The sequence below is a fragment of the Crocodylus porosus genome, unplaced genomic scaffold, assembly GCF_001723895.1.
Source record: "Crocodylus porosus isolate Cpor-Errol unplaced genomic scaffold, CroPor_comp1, whole genome shotgun sequence".
Classification (NCBI taxonomy): domain Eukaryota; kingdom Metazoa; phylum Chordata; order Crocodylia; family Crocodylidae; genus Crocodylus; species Crocodylus porosus.
In genome coordinates this window covers 101194439-101213174 of record NW_017728918.1, presented here as the reverse complement: position 1 = coordinate 101213174, position 18736 = coordinate 101194439, and the positions used below count along the sequence as shown (strand labels likewise).

At 41.1% G+C, this 18736-nt stretch overlaps 1 protein-coding gene across 4 annotated transcripts in view; it reads right to left on the bottom strand.

Moving 5' to 3' along the window:
* Positions 1-18736, bottom strand: part of TPD52L1 (tumor protein D52-like 1) — a 95123-nt gene that overhangs the window by 2471 nt on the left and 73916 nt on the right. The window contains exons 4-7 of one of the 4 annotated variants that reach the window (XM_019537985.1): positions 13916-14017; positions 6704-6718; positions 4284-4322; positions 789-849 (exon numbers count right to left, since the gene is read on the bottom strand). In XM_019537985.1, the coding sequence (XP_019393530.1) occupies positions 789-849; positions 4284-4322; positions 6704-6718; positions 13916-14017 (217 nt within the window). Of the gene's footprint in view, positions 1-788; positions 850-4279; positions 4323-6703; positions 6719-13915; positions 14018-18736 lie in introns of those variants that run through there. The other 3 variants (XM_019537986.1, XM_019537987.1, XM_019537988.1) reach the window with 3 other exon arrangements.

Genomic DNA, 18736 nt, shown 5'->3' with positions numbered 1-18736 from the left:
AAAAAAAAAAAAAAAAAGCCCTGCAGTCACTGGTTGCATGAGTGGTGATTGGGGCCTCTGGGCACTCATGGCAGAGCCCCACCCCCCGCCCCCAGCGCAAGGCAGTGGGGGGCAGCAGGGATTGCCCAGTGCTATACCAGGAACATGTGTAAAAATGCCTCTTAAGCCCAGTTCCCTCAGCCTCTCCTTAGAAGTCATGTGCCCCAGTCCTCTAACAATTTTCACTGTCCTCTTCTGGAGTCTCTCCAATTTGTTCATATTTTTCTTCTAGTGACCGGGGGGGGGGCCAAAACGGGACACCAGATGTGGCCTCACCACTGCAGAATAGAGGGGAATAGTTACTATCAGAAATGACAACCTGTTCAGCACAAACTTTTGTATAGTTCTGAAGGTTAAAATTCAGAAAAAGCAATGGCATGAGCTGGGAAATGGACCCTTCTTACATGGAAAAGAACAATTAAAAGTGGTCAAAGATGTGGGGCCAGATCCTCAGCTTGTGTGAATCAGTGTAGGTCTTCATATCCATTTATACCACTTAAGGATGTGACCCCAGTGGGTTCCTTCTAAAAGGATTTATATTGACCAACAACAGTTTGTTATTTGGTATTCAAGGAGCCAGGAAAGGATATTTATCTGCATATTGCTTTCATTTTCTTTCAGTGCATAGAGCTCCATGAAATCCTTGACAGAGCAGTGAAATCCAATCTGGCTTTGGCATAAATGACAGTGATAACTAAGCTGTCAAACTTTAACAAACACAGCAACATAATTCAGCCCCAAATCTTTACCTTAAGGCTTGTGACAGTGGTCTCAACCTTTTCCTCAAAAGATTTGAAAGTTGGAGAATTCCTAGGAGGAAAAACATAATGAAAAGAAAAAATTACATTCAAAACTCAATTGTGCCCAGTAACAGTGGGGGGTCACTCACCCAACTTCCACCAGACAATGATGCCAACACAAAGGTCGGTTTCCAGCAAGCAAGTACACATCAATAATCTACTAGCAGTCATTTGTGTTGCTGTCTGTCAAATCCAATTGCCCACATCTGATGAGAGTTTTCTTAGCAACAAATTTGCAAGGGCAGAACCCATGTAATAAATTTAAATTGGAAAAAATACTGTGATACAGTGACTATCTTATGATGCTTTGTTACCATAATCTTCCCCTTACTAACCAAGGAATGCATGCTTTCACTCTGCATTTGCTTGGTTTTATCAAGTTATGTTACAACATTCAAATGACCGTTTTGGGCCCCTGAATAGTAGTAAACTAAACATGGCAATTTGTTTTAAAGACAATAGCTACAGGCTGACAGAGGTATTTTGGTTAGATGCCAAGTTAGGGGCACTTTTACATGTGCCCTGGGGGTGGGCAGTCCTTTAAGTAGAGTGGCTCCAAAAGCTGCTCTAATTAAAAAGTGCTGCTGCGTCTCCTGTATCAGCATCCCCGTGCTTCAAAATGGTGGTGGGGGCACTTGAACTAAAACTTGTTCAATTAGCTTTAGTTTAAGCGCCACCCCCCACACCATTTTGAAGCATGGATATACTGATACACGAGATGCAGGAGGCTGCTGGAGGCAGACTCGATTGAGTTGGCTCCAACGCACTGGAATTCCAGTGTATCAGAGCAGCTTTGGCATTTGGGTATAGGTGACCTAGGTGTTTAAATGCCTTGGAGGATCCGAATCCTCAGCACCTTGATCCCATGAGGTGCTGACTACTTTCAAGCAGACACTGGAGGTGCCTGGCTTCTCACAGGAAGAGGCATTATTTTGCACCCAATTTTGTCCTTGATTATATGGTTTTGCCTTTGATTCCCAATAAAAGCAGAGCCAAGCCCTTTGTTTGGCCCTTTGTCCCACGAGTGAGAAAAAAGTGACCTGCAGCAAACTGAAATTTTCAAGGACAGTGGTAATCTGCCAATTTGCCTGGGAACTGTATTCTTCCCCTCCTCTCCCCCCTGCTCCCAAGTATAAAGCACGGCCTTTTTTTGTTTTGGGGGTTTTTTGCTTTTTTTCGGTTGTTGTTTCAATTTTTAATGTCACTCACATAAAAAAAATGTGTTGACCACACAATGCCGATTAACACAGTGAACATAAGTGCTGTGATCACTGTATGCTGTTCAGGGCCAAAACATGGACCATCCCATAGGGAGAAGAAAAGTGCCCCTTAGTTTCCCAGCTGGGCTCCCCCATTCTAGCCTACAGTAGCTTCCTTGGGGCTGTGACTTGTGACCCCCCCACAGGTAGGTAGGGTGTAAGTAAGATGGACCAGGTAGTAGGTGGAAATATGACTGCCCTTAATACACATCGAGGCTAGAAACAGATATCTTCATCGGAGTGTGATAAGCTGTACTGCGACATCTCACAGCAAAGCTGATCGTGCTCCAGGGGTGTCTGTAGATGACCCCAGTTGCAGATGTGCCCCAAGCGGGACGGAGCAAGTGAGGGGAAATCCTCTTTTGTAGACAGGCCCCCATGTTGGGGAGCAGGAGAATCCCCCACAGGGGTTTCCCCACATGTGCCTGCAAATGGGTCCCTCCCGCCCACATTTGAAGGTGCACATGTGATTATCCCTCTGCAAAGGATATCCCCCATGCGTGTCTGTAAAGAGGACAGGTGGGGACTCACACTCACTGCTCCATGTTTGCAGCTTGTGGTCTGTACTGCTGCCAGGAATGTGCGCCAGGTTGCCTACAGACAGACTCCGCCGTATGCTGTACGAGGTGTTTGTCTGCAAACCCTGACTTACCTGCTTACCAAGATGCATCACTGAGAGAAAGTTAGACTTCTGAGATGCTCCTAAGGCTTAAAGGGCCTGATCCTGCCCGAAATTGTAGTGGCGTGAAGCCCCTCAAGCCCAAGGAGCCTCTACCCTGGGGAGGCTGGAGAGCCCATACAACCTAATGCCGCTTGAGCTCTTCCACCCTAAGCAAACCCATGTGGGCCACAATACACTGGCCCATGTTGTTACCGCCTTCTACTGTGGCCACCAGTTTGAGCATTTGTGGCATAAGAGAAAGTATGGCTGTCTCTCTGCTTTCACTTTGTGCTGCCATAAACATTTTTTATGGAGGCATAGAGGTGACACCTGTTTCCACCCTGGGAAACAAAGTTGAATCAGGGCAAAGGGAAAAATAAACAACAGCAGATAAAGGGATAGCACAGTATAATTTCCCCCAAAGTCTATCCCCAACTCCACAACGTAATCCACATTGCAATTCCCATCTATTATTATTGGACAAAGAATGTGCAACAGGCTCCTGTTGCATCCTCATGAACTGCCTTTGCGGATTTACACTAAGAAGTTGGGAAGAGGTATTTTGTCCTTAACTTTTTTTTTTAATTAATTTTTTTATTTATTGTAATGTGTTTAACAAAAGACACATAAAAACAAAAGGCCCAGATCCTACTCCCAGTCACAGAAGAGTACAGTTCCTATCAGAATTAGTTCTGACAATTATACTTGCATTTGTTCCCTGTATGGATTGATGCATATAAAAGGGCAATACTTAACGGTATAGCCTAGCCTGGAGTATCCTGTCCATGAGACCACATGGAGAGAGGGGAGGAGAAAGGGCAGAATGACAACTTGCTGAAGACATGTGCATTAAAAAATCCAAAATATTATATAAAACAATTTATCTGACCATATCTGTTTCTACTTGCCATATTGTTGAAAGATCATCAGAAGTATTCTTGTTTGAGTTCACAAACAAATGATGCACTTTTCTCTATCTTTAAAGATGATGGCATGAACAGCCAAAGCAAGATGGAGGTGGTAGGCTATCATCAGGTCACGCACACTGTGTGCCTGCCTTCAGTGCGATGTCTGTGGTAAGCAAGGGAAGGGGCCCTCTGTTGTAAGGTGGCAAGACTGGTTTTTTTTCAGTCGAAAAGTATAACTACTACTTTTCCAACAGGAAAGAACAACTTCTGTGCGGAGAGCATGAGCTAGAGCCCACTGGAGTTGACTTCAGTAAGCTTTGGATTATGTCTTGACTGCACCAAAATTATCTAATTTTCACATTTAGTAATACGGGGTATAAACATCTGCTCCCTCAAATTTCTCCCAACGGCCTCATGTGCCTAAATACATGTACACAGTTTTAATAGGTAATACAATTAGAAAGAACCCAAAGACTTGCATTCACACGAGTAATCTTGGTGAGTTATGTAAGGCTACTCAGCTGAGTAAACACTGCAGTCAGGCCCATTGAATGCAAATAAAATATGCATTGTTTTACTTCAGCATAGCTTAGATACAATAGCATTGGCACATTACCTCATAGCAGGCATGCTTATCGAATGGCGAATAGAGTAACTGCAGTATGAAAGCAAAAGAGAAGGGAAGAAAAAAAGACAGCACTATAAACACCACTTTTCAACATAAGCAAGACAGTCTACAAGGCATTAAGGCATTTTCATTTATTTTATATATTCACGTTTGCTGGAACTTAGCTCCTGCTGGAGAGAAGTCCCTGAGTTTATTTTTTGAAAATCTGTCTACCCCAGTCTCGGTATCACTGATCAAGAAGACTGAACAGGCCTCAAAAGAAACTGAAAAAGACTTCCTGCTAGCACTCATGATCATGGACTCAAAGCCTTCCTAGTTCAAAGGCATGCTATAGCACCATGCATATGGGCATGGAGCTACAGTTTTATTCTTTAACTGCGAGGTACAAGCCCTGTAAAAAGCTTCACAGTGCACGAATAACTTGCATTTTAGGTTTTCAGGGTGAACATAGAATTGCATTTGAAATGGAAAAGTGATTTCAGTATGTAGGTTAGGAGGACTTTGTACACTGCAGGAAAATCTGCTGTACCAAATATTCATATATTGCTACCTTCAGTATTGATTGGTAGCCAGATCCCAATCCTAAGTAGGTCAGAAAGGAACATGGCACCAGAATTTGGCTGGTGTCAAAGTTGGCTTATGCACACTGGCTAGGTACAAGGATTTTTGCAAAAAAAAAAAAAAAAGTCTTTAATTGCAAGCTTTTGGGCACAAGCACCCTTCTTCAGGCATAGGAGAAAAAACTGTAAAAGTTCTCCTGGGTAGAAATGAAAGTTCATATTTCATAGAAGAGTTGAAGGTGTGATAAAATCTCCTGTTTGGAGCAGTTCACACCTTCAACTCTCCTATGAAAAATGAACTTTCAGTTCTACTCTGGAGAACTTTTACAATCTTTTCTCCTATGCCTGAAGAACGGTGCTTGTGACGGAAAGCTGGTTGATTTAATAAAAGATATCATCTCTAACGCAAGTTCTGATTCCTTTTTCCTCTAGGCCAAGACGACTACAGCCTGGATACTTGGCTAGGTACAGACATTACAAAAGTTAAGGCAGAATCAATCTAAGTTGCACAGTTTTCTTAAGTGGTATAGTTTAGATTAGAAGCAAACAGAACACACACTTGCCCTTTGGTGGAGAGGGCCAATCTTAGATTGGACTCCTCCACTTTTAAACCAGTGTATGTGTGCCCAGCTTCTGTTATGGGCATAGACTGGTTTCTTGTGTGGTGAACTTGTGTTCTGCTATGGGTATACACTGGTTTCTGATCACTTATACCAGTGATGAAATAAGTGCAGGTATAATGCCTGTACCTGGCCATTAAAACAGACATTCATATAAATGGCACATGACCAAGTTACTTCTCAGTTGTACATACACTTAAAGAGATTTCAGAGATACACTAACAATCACCCTCTTGTACACAGACACAGAATCAAAAATTAGAACTGGCTTACCTTCCTGCTAACGCAAAAATTCTCTCCACTAGGTACGTTTTAATCTTTGTTAAATGAGAATTTAAAATGTACCCAATATGCTGTGTGATGCATAATGATACTGAATGCAATACAAGGGTGGTTCAGTTATTTCACACTGCTTTTACAAACCACAAATCTTACAAACATGAACATTTCACAAATGCAGTATGATCATGGACTCTGGGCTTCAGCTCTCCAGTAACACTTGGGATAATTAACGAATCCAGGATAAACAATCAATTTTTCACCAGGTTCTTCCACATAGCAAAAAAGTAGAAAACAAGTTTGAGTCATTGAACATGAGATGCTGGTCTTCAAACCACAAAACGATGCCAAAAAGAAGCTCTAAGCAAAGAGAATATTGTCAGCCAAAATTACATTAACTCAGGATTCATTGAGAGGGGTCACACGATGGATTCTAGCTGCACAGAGTATGTGTGTTGAGCTTCTCGTAGGCAGGCTATTTTCTTTTATTTCATGAGAAAAAAACCCTAGAGTATATTACTGATTAAATAACTGAACTGCTACAATACGAAATGAGAAGCTACAGCCTTTCAGGATGGTGAGGGAGTCTTCTGTTAACAGTAACTCAGAAACCTGAGTTCTCGGTTTCTATAGATGCCTATAAGGCTGTCAGAGCTTGGCTGTCTAAGAAGATGAAGAGAGCTGAGAAGAGAATACCAACTCTGTTTAATCCAGTATTTCAAGATTTTTCAATTTGTTTTCAATCAAGGGCAACCCTTTCCCCCCTCTCATCTCTGTCCTCCACAATTTTGAAATTCTCAATGGAAAGCAGCTCAGCTCGACTTGTGGATCAAATGGAATGCATTTATTTATCTTGAATAACGATGTTGGAAAGAAAGATGGCACTATGTTGTGAGGTATAAACCAAACCAAAAACAGCAGTGGCATTTAAGAGAAACGTGCATCTTACCCAAGTGAATGTGATCTGTGGTAGCAGCACAAGGGAAAAACAGCAAGCATTATGAGTTACCGTAAGCCAAGAAGCAAAACAAAACAAAATAAAAAAACACCCCAAATTTGTGCCCATAAAAAAGTACCAAAGTGTCCTTAGAAGAAAAAGATACAATCATATGCTTCAAAATTTCCATCCTTGAATTCCCACCAGAAGATCATGTTGAGACTCCTTCAAGGCAAAACATAACTTCTTTCAATAATTTTCACTTACTGGTTTGTTATATAAAATCACCTACACATTTTCATGTGCAGCAGAAAATGAGGTATTAGTCCATTAAACCTTGCGTAGGCTCAGATTACTTCAGCTATATTAAATCTCAGTTTCAGTAGATGTTGCCTGGTTCAGTAAGAGCATAGAACAACACACAGCCGACAGAAAACAATTTGTACAAAGATAAGGTAGAGGTACTGGTTTTGTTTATGATGTTGGTAGAACACCAAGTACATTGTACTAATTAGTGAGGTTTCAAATAAGGCAGAGACTAAGAAGTAGGGCACAACACATTTAAATGATTAATAATGATCTGGGCTCTGATCTAAAATCAAAGGCACTACCCAGTGCATATGAATTAGAACTTGCAGGATCAGGCCTCATACTTGCTGGCTCATACTTAGAAATATTAACTAAATAGAAATATTAATAAGGAGCAATGCATTTTTAGCATACATGCATTTTCTGAGCCAGCAGCCACTGCCATGTGCAGAAAGATTATAGAAATGGGAGAAGTCTCTAAATCCTAAACTGTATTAGGAAATGTGCTTGCAAGGGCCTCCGTTCACATTGCGTCCAATGTTTAATTTTACACTTCTAAAATTGCTCATGCCTCTTGTTGTGTACCTCACATGGACTTTTGGAATCAAACCTTTATTTCAAAAGGGCAGTTTAGTATTCTGTTCTCCAGATGACTGACCTACACCCAAATAAAGGGAGCAATTGCACAATCTTCATCCCACCCACCTTATTTGTGGCACTCTTCACGTTCCTTGTTATTGCAATCAGAGCTTTCTAAAAAAAAGACTTATGCTCTCTCACACACTTCCTTCATCCGTACTGAAACAACTAGATTGGTCACAGTCCTAGGCAAAGGTTAGCATGAAGCTATGTCATTCCAGGAGTAGCCCCAAGAGGCAGTACATCTTGAAGACATTGCTGTCCATATATCACCCTTTCTCTAGAGGGGGATGGCTGTAAATCATTAGGAATTCTCCATTTTGGTTTGTTACCAGCCCTTAATTGGAAAAAAATTACATAGAAACAGTAAGAAAATGGAGGCAAAGGAGGTTAAAAACAGTTTTTACCTTTAAAAGTAACCCTTTCTTGCTCAAGCATTAGTACTTTCAACACTGATACTGCTTCCCAATTGACAAAAGTTGCAAAACATTAACTGGCTACAGAAAAATGAGCTTTTTCCCTGAGTATTTCATACTTAGTCTATTTTCCAACTGGTAAAGGTTCAAACACAGAAAAATACTGGGAAAGAAAAACTTTTATTTGTTCCAAAACAATTTTAAAAAATCTCCTCAACAGTTATCTCACTTAGAAAAAAATAATCTTAGAACATAAAAAAGTAAATGCCAATTAAACCCAATTGTCTACTGGAAAGTCATTTAGAAGATTTCCGGGCAACTTTAGCTATAGCTTTCAGTACTTTTGCTACTCAAAGTCAAGTAACATATCAATTCTTCCACTTTTTCCTTCTTTTGTTCAAGATTTATTGCCATCTTTCCTTGACAGCCTGAGTGAATAGTTTTTCTTACATAACAAGGGAAGATTCTTGTTTAGCACATGACCTGCTACACAAGCAGTAATGGATTATATTTAAAGACAATATGATAAGCAGAAATAAGTTTGTTTAAATGAGAGGAACAGTCACACACTTAAACTAAAACCCAATCCATATTCGTCCTTGTTTCAGAAAAAAGACGTTTAATTCTCCAATACCAATAAGATGCGAAGGGGGGGAGGAGAGGGGGAGGATGGAAAGAAAGCTCCATAAACTGTTATAAGCCTTCTAATCTCTTGCATAATGTTTGTCTGATATGTAGGCTTACAGCTGGGATATGCCATGCTGTATATAATGAATTTTCAGTTGGAAGAGGGAATGCCTAGCAATTTCTTCTTAGTGGTCTCAAAAACCTAATACAGTTTGAAATAATGACATACAATTGAAAAGGAAAGGGACTGTTTGTTATACTACAACAGTGAAACATCTTAAATGCAACCCTATGAAGTACTCTGGGGCCCCTCTACACATGCAGGTGAAGTCTCTAATGCGTTGATCTAATGATTATGTGGCTCTAATGCGTGATCCACATAATCATGCCTCCTGCCATGTCACACATGCAGAGCAGGAGGCATGACTGTGGGATTGTGCATTAGATCCCATAATGGCTTATTGCCAGTGCAGGGGAAGTCTGATCCTGGGCTCCCCCTGCGCTGGGAAGAAGCAAGTTCTTATGACTGAGAGGAATCCTCTCAGCTGAAGGGGCTCCCAGTTGTGTTGTCACACCATACATTCCCATGGCTGGGAGATCGTAGCAGCTATCTCCCAGCAGTGGGGTGTGCCCCTGTGGCTGGGAACCCCTTTAGGTGAGGGTGCTTTCAGCCACAGGAAATTGCTTCTTGCCAGTGCACAGGGAGGCCAGGATCATGCCCCCCCTTCATTGGCAATGGGATCTAATGTGCAATCCCACAATCACGCCTCCTCTCATGCATGTGTAGCTGGTGCAATCTCCCAGCTGTGGAATGAGTGGACCTCCGTCCCCCGCAGCTGGGAAATCACAGCTGCTACAATCTCCCAGCTGTGGGGAATATGGTATGCAGCCTGCAGCTGGGAGAGTGCAGCTATTGCAGCCTCCCAGCCCCAGAGGTGCGCGGAGTCCCCCAGGGCTGGGAGATCGCACAGGACTCAGGGTCTCACAACTGCCAAGTGCTGTGGGGGCTGAGAGTCCCCTCAGCTGTGGGGCTCTGAGTCCCTGCTGCAAGGGAGACCCTGCTACATGTGCAAATTAAAGCTCAATAGTAACTAGCTATAAAATTAGTACACATTTTTGAGCTCTAATTTATAGATGGTTGGAGCCTTTTATGGCATGATAAGCACTTCACATGTATAGCTGGTCTCAGTTTAATTGTGCAGCTAACCAGATAATTGCACAACAGATGCAATGTGTAGAGGGAGTGTTAAAGAAAACATTCAAGCAGTATTATCCACCAATAAACACTGGTAACTGTGGAAACTAAAGGCTAATTTGCAGACTAGACAACATGGCCACAAAGGGGAAGTAAGAACATGCACAAGGACAGTCAAACTCTGGGCCTGCTACTTCATCCTCGTGAAAAAACTAAAGAACAAGCAGAGTTTTGCCAGAGATACTTCCAGACTCGTGCAGCAACCTGATACTATGGTTATATTTTTATGGCACAATTTAGCTATAGCTGACAGAGGTCAGATGATACCCTGAGTACAGAGGTGATCGGTAACAGCAGTAGGAGGTACAGCCACAATGTATCATGGACCACTGAACATACTGCAGATAAGCAGAACAACAGAGCTCGCAGTGCAGTCCAGCATTAGTCAGGAGGGGTAAAGATAACATTCACTGTTATGGTAAATGAATCTAAGGCAGGTAACAACAACAGAGTGTATGAAGAAATAAATCTTGGATATGTTCATACGTTTTGGTGTGCTGTTAACTTTTGTGTTGTGCAGGGACCACTGACATGTTTTCTCAGTATGCTATGGTTAGCATGAGGCAAGTTTCATGGACTTGGACACATCTCCCTGGTGTAGGCCACCTCCAATCACCTACTCAGCATTTTTCTGTGCAATAGGGCATTACCAAAATAGCCTGATTTTTTGGTAGCTGAATGTTTTTAAAAGATGGTATTGTTATCCCCCTTATACAGAGGAGGAGTTGAGGCTCAGGTATCAAATTCAAAATTTTCTACTAATTGTAGGTCTCAAAACGAGAATCAAAAATATTTCAGAGAATAGCATTATATAGAGCATTTTTATGTTCAAAGGGAAGTTCCTGTTCACTTCAGTTGCAAATCAGTGTTCAGCTTTTCTGGAAATCATGGAAATTGCAACAAATCTAGGGCTGGAAGAGACCTTCAGAGATGATCTATTACTCCCCGCTGTATATAGACAGGATTAGTTACCCCTAAGACCAAAACTTTAACAACAATAACCCTTAACCCATAACAAACCCTTGTCTGACTAGTTCTTAAAAATCTTGTGATGAGGATTTCACCTGTTCTAGTGTTTAACTATTATTAGTTAGAATGTTTTTCTTAATAACTAAACTATCATTTCTAGACTAAACATCACTAATTCTTTCAACTTTATGCACAAGTTTTATTTTCGTGACTTCTTATCACTTTCTTTGCTCTCTTCTGGACATTGTCTAAGTTCTCTATGCCTTTCTTAAAAAGTTGCCCCAAACTGAATTCCCATGTGAGGCTTTATATGAAGGTTGAAGAGAACAGAATAATTACCTCCCATTTCTTACATATGGCACTTCTGTTTTCATGTCCTGGAATGATGTTGGTTGCATGATGTTCAGTATGACCCCCAGATCCTTTCGTGCAGTCCCGCTACCTAGCTAGCTATTACCCATTTTGTATTTATGCATTTATTCTTTTTCACCTTCAGTATGATATTTTGTACCATCTTCACTGATTTCAGCTTGTTGATTTCAGATCATTTTCCCACTATTTCAGGTTCATTTTGTTTTCTAATTCTGTCTGCTGAAGCATCTACAGGCTCTTCCAGCTGGTTTTGTGAATGCACCCTATGCCAACGTTCAAGTTATTAATGAAAATAGTGACTAGTACAAGGCCTAGAACAGATCCCTGTGAAGCTCCACCTGAGATGACCTCCCTATAAGACAGTGAATGACTGATTTGGAAAGACACTAAGTAAAGGTCAGATGGATTTAGCTGCAGTAACAGGGCCTAATGGAAATGTTTTTTCCTGAGGCCTTGTTCCTACAGCTGAATCCAAGTGTGACCCCCCCAATCCTTTTACGTAGTCCTCCTACCTAGCTAGTTATTCCAAATTTTGTGTTTACGCATTTATTCTTTTCCACATTCAGTGATATATTTTGTATTGTCCTCACTCGGATTTCAGCTTGCTGATTTCAGATCATTTTTTCCAAAATTTTAGGATCATTTTGTGTTCTAATTCTGTTTTCTGAAATGTTGTTTCTGTGAGCACATAACAGCATGAGGTGCTCAACAGAATCTCTGCCCAGGGCACCAAAATTGCTAGTTATGCCTTTACTAGTGAAGGTAATATTTTTAGCTACAAGGTGTACTACAATGCCAAGCAGAGAGAGCTGAACTAGCTTGGATATGTTACAGCAGCTCTCTGGCTGGGCTAATTAGTTGTATTAGACCTGTGTGGAACAAGGGATGAAGTAGTATAACTAAGGGGAGACACCCAGAGGCACCTGGGGCAGCAGCCTTTGTTGTGGTGGGACGCAAAAAAAGTTGTCATGACCACAGTAGTGGCTAGCCACACCTCCACAATTGGCACCGTGGCAGCTAAGAGTCTCATGGGAAGTAAAAGCAGGTTCCTTATGAAAACTTTAGCAGGCTGGAACAGAGAATATATTAGCCTTGGAAGAGCACCAAGTTAATATGACTGTCTTACTTCTGGTGCCTGAGATTGTGTTTTTGTTTTAGCTCAGTCAGTTCTGCACAGTACAGCATTTTGCCATGTAGATATACTGCAAGATATACAAGTTGTGTATAAAAATATGGGCACTTTCACAGCATCTACATTTTAATTTATACAATTCCGACTCTGAGCATTCTGTATAGTGTTTGCAACCCACAATTTGAAGACATGAGCCAGCACATGAAAGCTTGACAGTAAATCTGAAAACAAAGTCTATGTACATGTTGTCTGAGCCAAGTGCAAAACAAAGACAAAGCAAATCTCATTTCTACATTCCTTTATTTTTAAAAATATAAATGGTAATAGACATATTAATTCCAAGATGGGCAATATTAAGACGTGGACCAGAGACAAGTGGTAGAGTAGGTACCCCATGCTCCTTTATGACTAGAATGAGGAGTTTTATATAATTGGAAAGAGAAAATTCCTAGCATCACAGTGGGACAAAGTGTACCTGGCTTCTATCTCTGGCTAGGTCCAAGATATTTTTGTAATTCTTAAATTCTCTGGAAGGCTACAGTCATCTTCTTGCAACAAGACCTACTAGACCTGTGTGGAAGTAAGGGATAGATAAGTATAATCGAGGGGAAGCATCCAGGAGGAGACTGGGGGAGGAGGGCATGGGATGCTACAACAGTTGACCATGACACCAGTCCTGCCTAGGGCTATGGAGCTGTTCTGCTGTGCCACTTGAGGCTATTAGGTTGTAGGATGTAGAAAAGATATAATGACATGATAATGGAGACGGTCTGGAAGGGCAGACAGTATACCTGCCTGAATAAAATGCAGCATAAGCCTTTCTTAGAAGGCCTTACACAACAGAGTGAGCTGGACAAACCAGTAGCAAAAAGCAGGAACCTCATTAAAACTTTAAAAAATGTTAGTAGGTTGAAACAAACAGATAAGGAGCAGAGACAATAGCAGACAGATAAGACACAATGAAGGCAAATAAGGAAGAAGGAAAGGAGAGTCAATGGGAATTTGCCAAACAAAAGTTTAGTGAAAGTGTGTAATGACTTCATGGTTTGGCTGCATTTTTGTGTTTCATCCAGCACAATTTACTGGGATAGATAAAAGTGCCTGAAGTGCCTTAGTTATCCTTACACAACTAAATAAAGGCTGTAGTGTGTCTGTCAAGACCTTTCTTTAAAATTCCATTTGTGAATAAAATCAAAGCAATGAAAATTTAGCTGGATTTTCCTTATTTCTATATTTCTCTACCGTGTGAAGTTAATCAGAAGGGATTTCAGGCTGAAACACCCTTCTTTTCTACTTTGACTTGGAACACAAATACATCTTAATATACAAAGATTCTTTCCTGTAGGCTGAGAAACATACCATAAAATCACCTCATTGAACAGTATTGGAAGCAATTCAATTGAAACCTTTAAACACTATGATTTAAAATAAGAAAGAAAAACTCATGCACCTTTATTCCCCATTTCCCCCCAAATAAAAACATAGGAGAAGCAAATTCCTCATACCTCATATCTCCAAATTTCTTGCTGATGACTGTTCCTACATTGCTGATAGCAGCTGTTGCCTTTTGTCCTGCATGGCTCAAAGTCTCATGTGTTTTCTTATATCTAGAAATAAAAACAAAACAGTGCTGAGTAGCTGTTAAATTCAAAGTTTCTATGAAAATACAAATTTTGAAAAATATCAACTGTTCATGATTAGTACTTTTGAAATAGAAAAAAAGGTGGGTACACTTAGGAAAATACAGTCCCTGCTCTCAATATCTTATAGTTTATAAAGCAGTAGTTCTCAACCTTTTCAGATCCAAGGCATCTCTTGTTAGACCCAAGGCATCCCTCAGAAAATGCCAGCTCTTAGTTTACACACATTTTCTGAATACAGAAAAGTAATATAGCAATTCCTCTGTTGCAAAAAATTCAGAGACTACAACAAGGTAGAAATCGCTGGGTGTATATTGTGAATCATGTTTGTATACATAATAATGCTAACACTGTGTGGCACCCCTGACACCCTTAAAAGGATTTCAGGGCACACCAAAGAGTGCCATGGTATCCTGGTTGAGAATCACTAATATAAAGACAGAGACAGACAAAAATGTAGTAGGGAGAAATTCACTAAACTCCAGGATGATAACCAGGGATCCTGGTTTTCTCTGATAAAAAAAAAAATCCCCACTTTTCGGATTAAAAAAAAGTAACCCAAAATCCACATTTTCAAAGGCATGGATTTTGGGTTACTTTTTTAAATTGAAAATTGGGGGATTTTTCTTTATCAGAGAAAACCAGGATCCGTGGTGATAACTGGCATATATATTTATATTTCTCTTTTAGTTTCATTTTATATAGAGATATTTGAATAAGTACTTATATGTAAAAACTACATCTTTTGTGCTCCTTTATGTTGCACTTTCTGTACAGTTTAATCAGCTGGTTTTTTTATAGTGTCTTATTAATATCCTTAAAGACTTTTTTACTTATGGTTTGATTCTATACCACTGAAGTGAGAGGGAGTTCTACCTTGGATTTTAGTGGGTGTAGGAACAGCATTTCTTGCAAAGGAAGTGGCTTAATTATCTGGATCCCCACCCTGTATTATAAGACTGTCAAAACAATTTGTTTACACGTGATTATTAGATAACTATTTTACTTGTCTTTGCAATTAAAAAATGTTATTCCAATCTTAGGTACTGCACTGCAATTTTCATTTAAATACAAAAACAAAAAAATGCTTGGGTATTGAAACTTGGATAACAAGATGCATATTCAAAGTAATTCTGAATCTTTTCTTTCAATCACCCCTGGGTTCTGTGGCATGTGTGTTCACACACACAATCCTCTTAATCTACACACTGGTGATTTTTAAGACATGCTTTGACTTGTCATTACTTGCTTTTCCCTTCAATGCTTTAAACTGTTTCATAATTCATAAGTTAATCATTCCACTTTTCTGCACCAACAGTTCTTTTGCTGAGTAGACTAATTCTGATTATATTAAAAGCTTCCTTCTGTAGGGTAAAACATTCAGTGAAGCAAATTAGCCCACAATTAGAAATACTGACCTAACAACAAAATGATAGCAAACATACCTTATAAAATGTCTACATCTGCAGAAGAGTATAAATGTATGTCAAAGCATTTTAAACTATTATTTAATTGATCTTATACTTTTTTGTGTGTATTGCTGCACATGTACAACAACGTACACTAGAGATCGCTAAGGAACCCCATTGCATAAGTCTTTGAGCAGCATATCATTTTCTTGTCTACTATAAACAAGAAAATAACTTGGCTCTGGAGAGGCAAGGGGAGGGAGGAAATTAAGTAAAATATTAGAATTTTCCACTCAGTGTGTCACGCTAACCTCTATGCTAGGTCTGTTACAGTCCTGATCATATCTAGTGCCAATTCTCTAGAGGTAGAATTAAGGCTGCAGGGCAAACCTTGCTCCTTACCCCTCTAAACTCTCAGAGGCCACATTCTATCATGATGCTCCTATGTGAGCGTACCTGAATTGTATATACTCACCCTTAAAAATAAGTGCTTGTCAGGATGAAATTACACATTAGAGTTAGCAAGGCCTACTTCTAAGGAATGTTAGTTTGTGGTTAAGTTAAATAATGCTAGGGATCAGTTCCACTTTTGGGGAAGCAGGACAGTGATCTGAGGGTGGAGGAATTAATAGGGCCAAAAGGGGCAATTGGGGTGGCAGGGGAGCACACTGGAGGTAGAGGGGGTGATTTGGGGCCCAGAAGGGGCAGCAGCTTCTCACCCACCCACTCTCTCCTTCCCCCCTCCATTCCTGCTCTTCCCCCATACCACATCCCATCCCCATACATCTACTGTCCAGCTGTTCCCAGCTGTCAGTCCAGGGCCATAGAATCCTGAATGACAGCTAGTCCACCTGGGCGCAGTGCCTCATGTGATACTGGAGAACTGCAAATTGCTGGTTTTATCTTAGGTGAACTCTCAAAAGTTAATTTAACTCAAGCAAGGTAGCCAAGTTCATATATAATCCTTGCCCAAAGTAGCATAACTTTAAGATACCCAATGCGCACTTAGCACTAGTTAATGAGCCTTAATGTGTAATCATTCAAGTTTTAACTGTTCTTAACATAATTTAATTGTAATGTATAATCTCACCCTCAAACTGCTGAAGAGATGAGTTTTACTCCTGCCGTCAGAAATATGTATGCCAATGCTGTAAGGAGTGCACATGCTGAAGTAGAGGTGTCAAACTCAAATGACATTCTCTACCAGCAGCCAGGACATAGGCCACCACCAGGGGTGGGATATCTAGCCTGCAGGTTCCCTGTGGGTCAGATGACCCACCTCTGGATTCAGGCTGTGAATCTTCTCACCAGTTTCCAGAGCCACTGCATCAGCATGGTCAGCACCTATGGGGGTTAACATTGCCCCAACTTACCCCCTCTTTCCTGTTGCCAGCTACTGAAGATTTTAGTCCTCCTCACAGTGTATCAAGTTTAACAGTGAGATGCCCTTAATAACTAATAATACCAGGAGCAATCCAGGGACCCTCTTCAAATTCTACTAAAGTTAACCAAAGTCTTTGAATAAGGATCCACTTGGTCAGAAAGTCTTCTGAGGAAAAGGGAATTAAGTACGATAAGCATAGGAGTTAGAGCAGAAGAAATCTTTCATGCCTTCTTTTTGTGTCAAAGAAATAGAAGCTACGTACAAATCAATTTCTTTCCTGTGTCCAGGTAACCTTTGAAAGGTGTGTTCAGGGATTCAGTTCACTCGCATGATAGGCATGTAGATCCCGCAGCCTTTCAAAATCTAGGGCTGTGTACACATTTTCAAATAATCTGGGAGAATTCGCTAAGGTTTTTTCTACTAAGACAACAATTTATCTAGAGCTATGCGTACAGACATTTGAATACTAAGACCCTGAAGGGCAGAAAGCTTGCAGTGCTATCACTGTGCAGCCAGGCTGGGGGGAAAGGGGGGAACAGTAAACACATTTCCACATGCTCTGCAGGCTCCCTCTATCATCCTGGCAACTGATGGCAGTAGTGCATAGGGCTGCCCATAGTCAGTCTGTGTTTCCCTGCAGCACATGGGGATTGTTAAAGGGGTATGTTGTGTTTCTTGCTGGAGCAGCAGAAGCCAAATGTGACATACTGTCCCCCTAGGGGGGTAGGGGGATGTTTTCTTTTGAGAGAAACTAAGGCATGTACAGACATTTGCTATCCCAGGAGAAACTCTTCTGGGAATAATTTAATCCTGGCTGTTCCCAATAATCATAAGCAGCACTGGAAAATATGATGGGGCGGGGGGCTGGGTGGTACAGAGTGTGCCAACCTGACCCCACCCCTCCCTCCTGCAGGGCCATTTTGGGGCAGGCATGCACTGGTGCTGTACATGTGGCAGTGGAGGAGTGCATGGGAGGGGCACTGGGTGCAGTGCTGCTGTGGTGCTGAAGCTGCTGTCACAGGCCCAGTTTAGGGGGGGTTAAGCCCCGTTAGCCCTAGCCTTCCACCAACTATGGTTCCCTATTTATTTTCTCCTAGAGTAGTCATTTTCACTCTGGGAGAAAAGCCCTGAATATCTACACGTGTGGCTTTTTCTAGGAGAGCAGCAATTCTCTCACAGGAGAAACTGAATGTCTGTAGAAGGCCTAAATCTTCAAATTCAGATGCACCTCAGGTCTAGGACCACAGAAATTATTATCTGATCAGTCTTTAATATGCAAGGTAAAATCTCCTCTTTTTTCCCCCCTTGCTTGTGTTGGCTGACACTTTTACCCATCAATGATAATATACCAGTGGGTGAACTCACCCATCAACTCTCAGTTATCCCAATTAAATCATCTTGGCTGCATATTAGGACTTATAGTTCTTCCTGCTTGTTTCCCATACTTCTTGAATTAGTATACAGGCACTAAATAACTAGAAGGACTAGAGAATTTTCCCCTTATAAACTCATTCAAAATCTCCTACAGTTCCTGTTGATCCTATGCCTTTGTTCACCTCACTGTGGTTTGCTTGTTTGTTTTTTTTAACTTATCTCTAAGTTTTGGCTGCCAGAGTCTGTTCAATCTAATATTATAAAAGCCTAAGTCTGTGTGTCTGTCTGTAACACTTTATTCATGCTCTGATTGTCTGACAAACAGCCAACCAGTGTGCAAAGAAGCTTTCTAACAGAAGGCAGCCTGCTGCCACAATGGTGGGGACATGGGATGGAGCAGAGACCCTAACCCTAACCCCCGCTCTGCTCCATTAAGACAGTGGCAACAGAGCAAATGGAAGGGGGGGGCAAGGCCAGCAAGCCTGGCCTTGCCCTCCCCCCACCCTGCTCCCTGCAGGT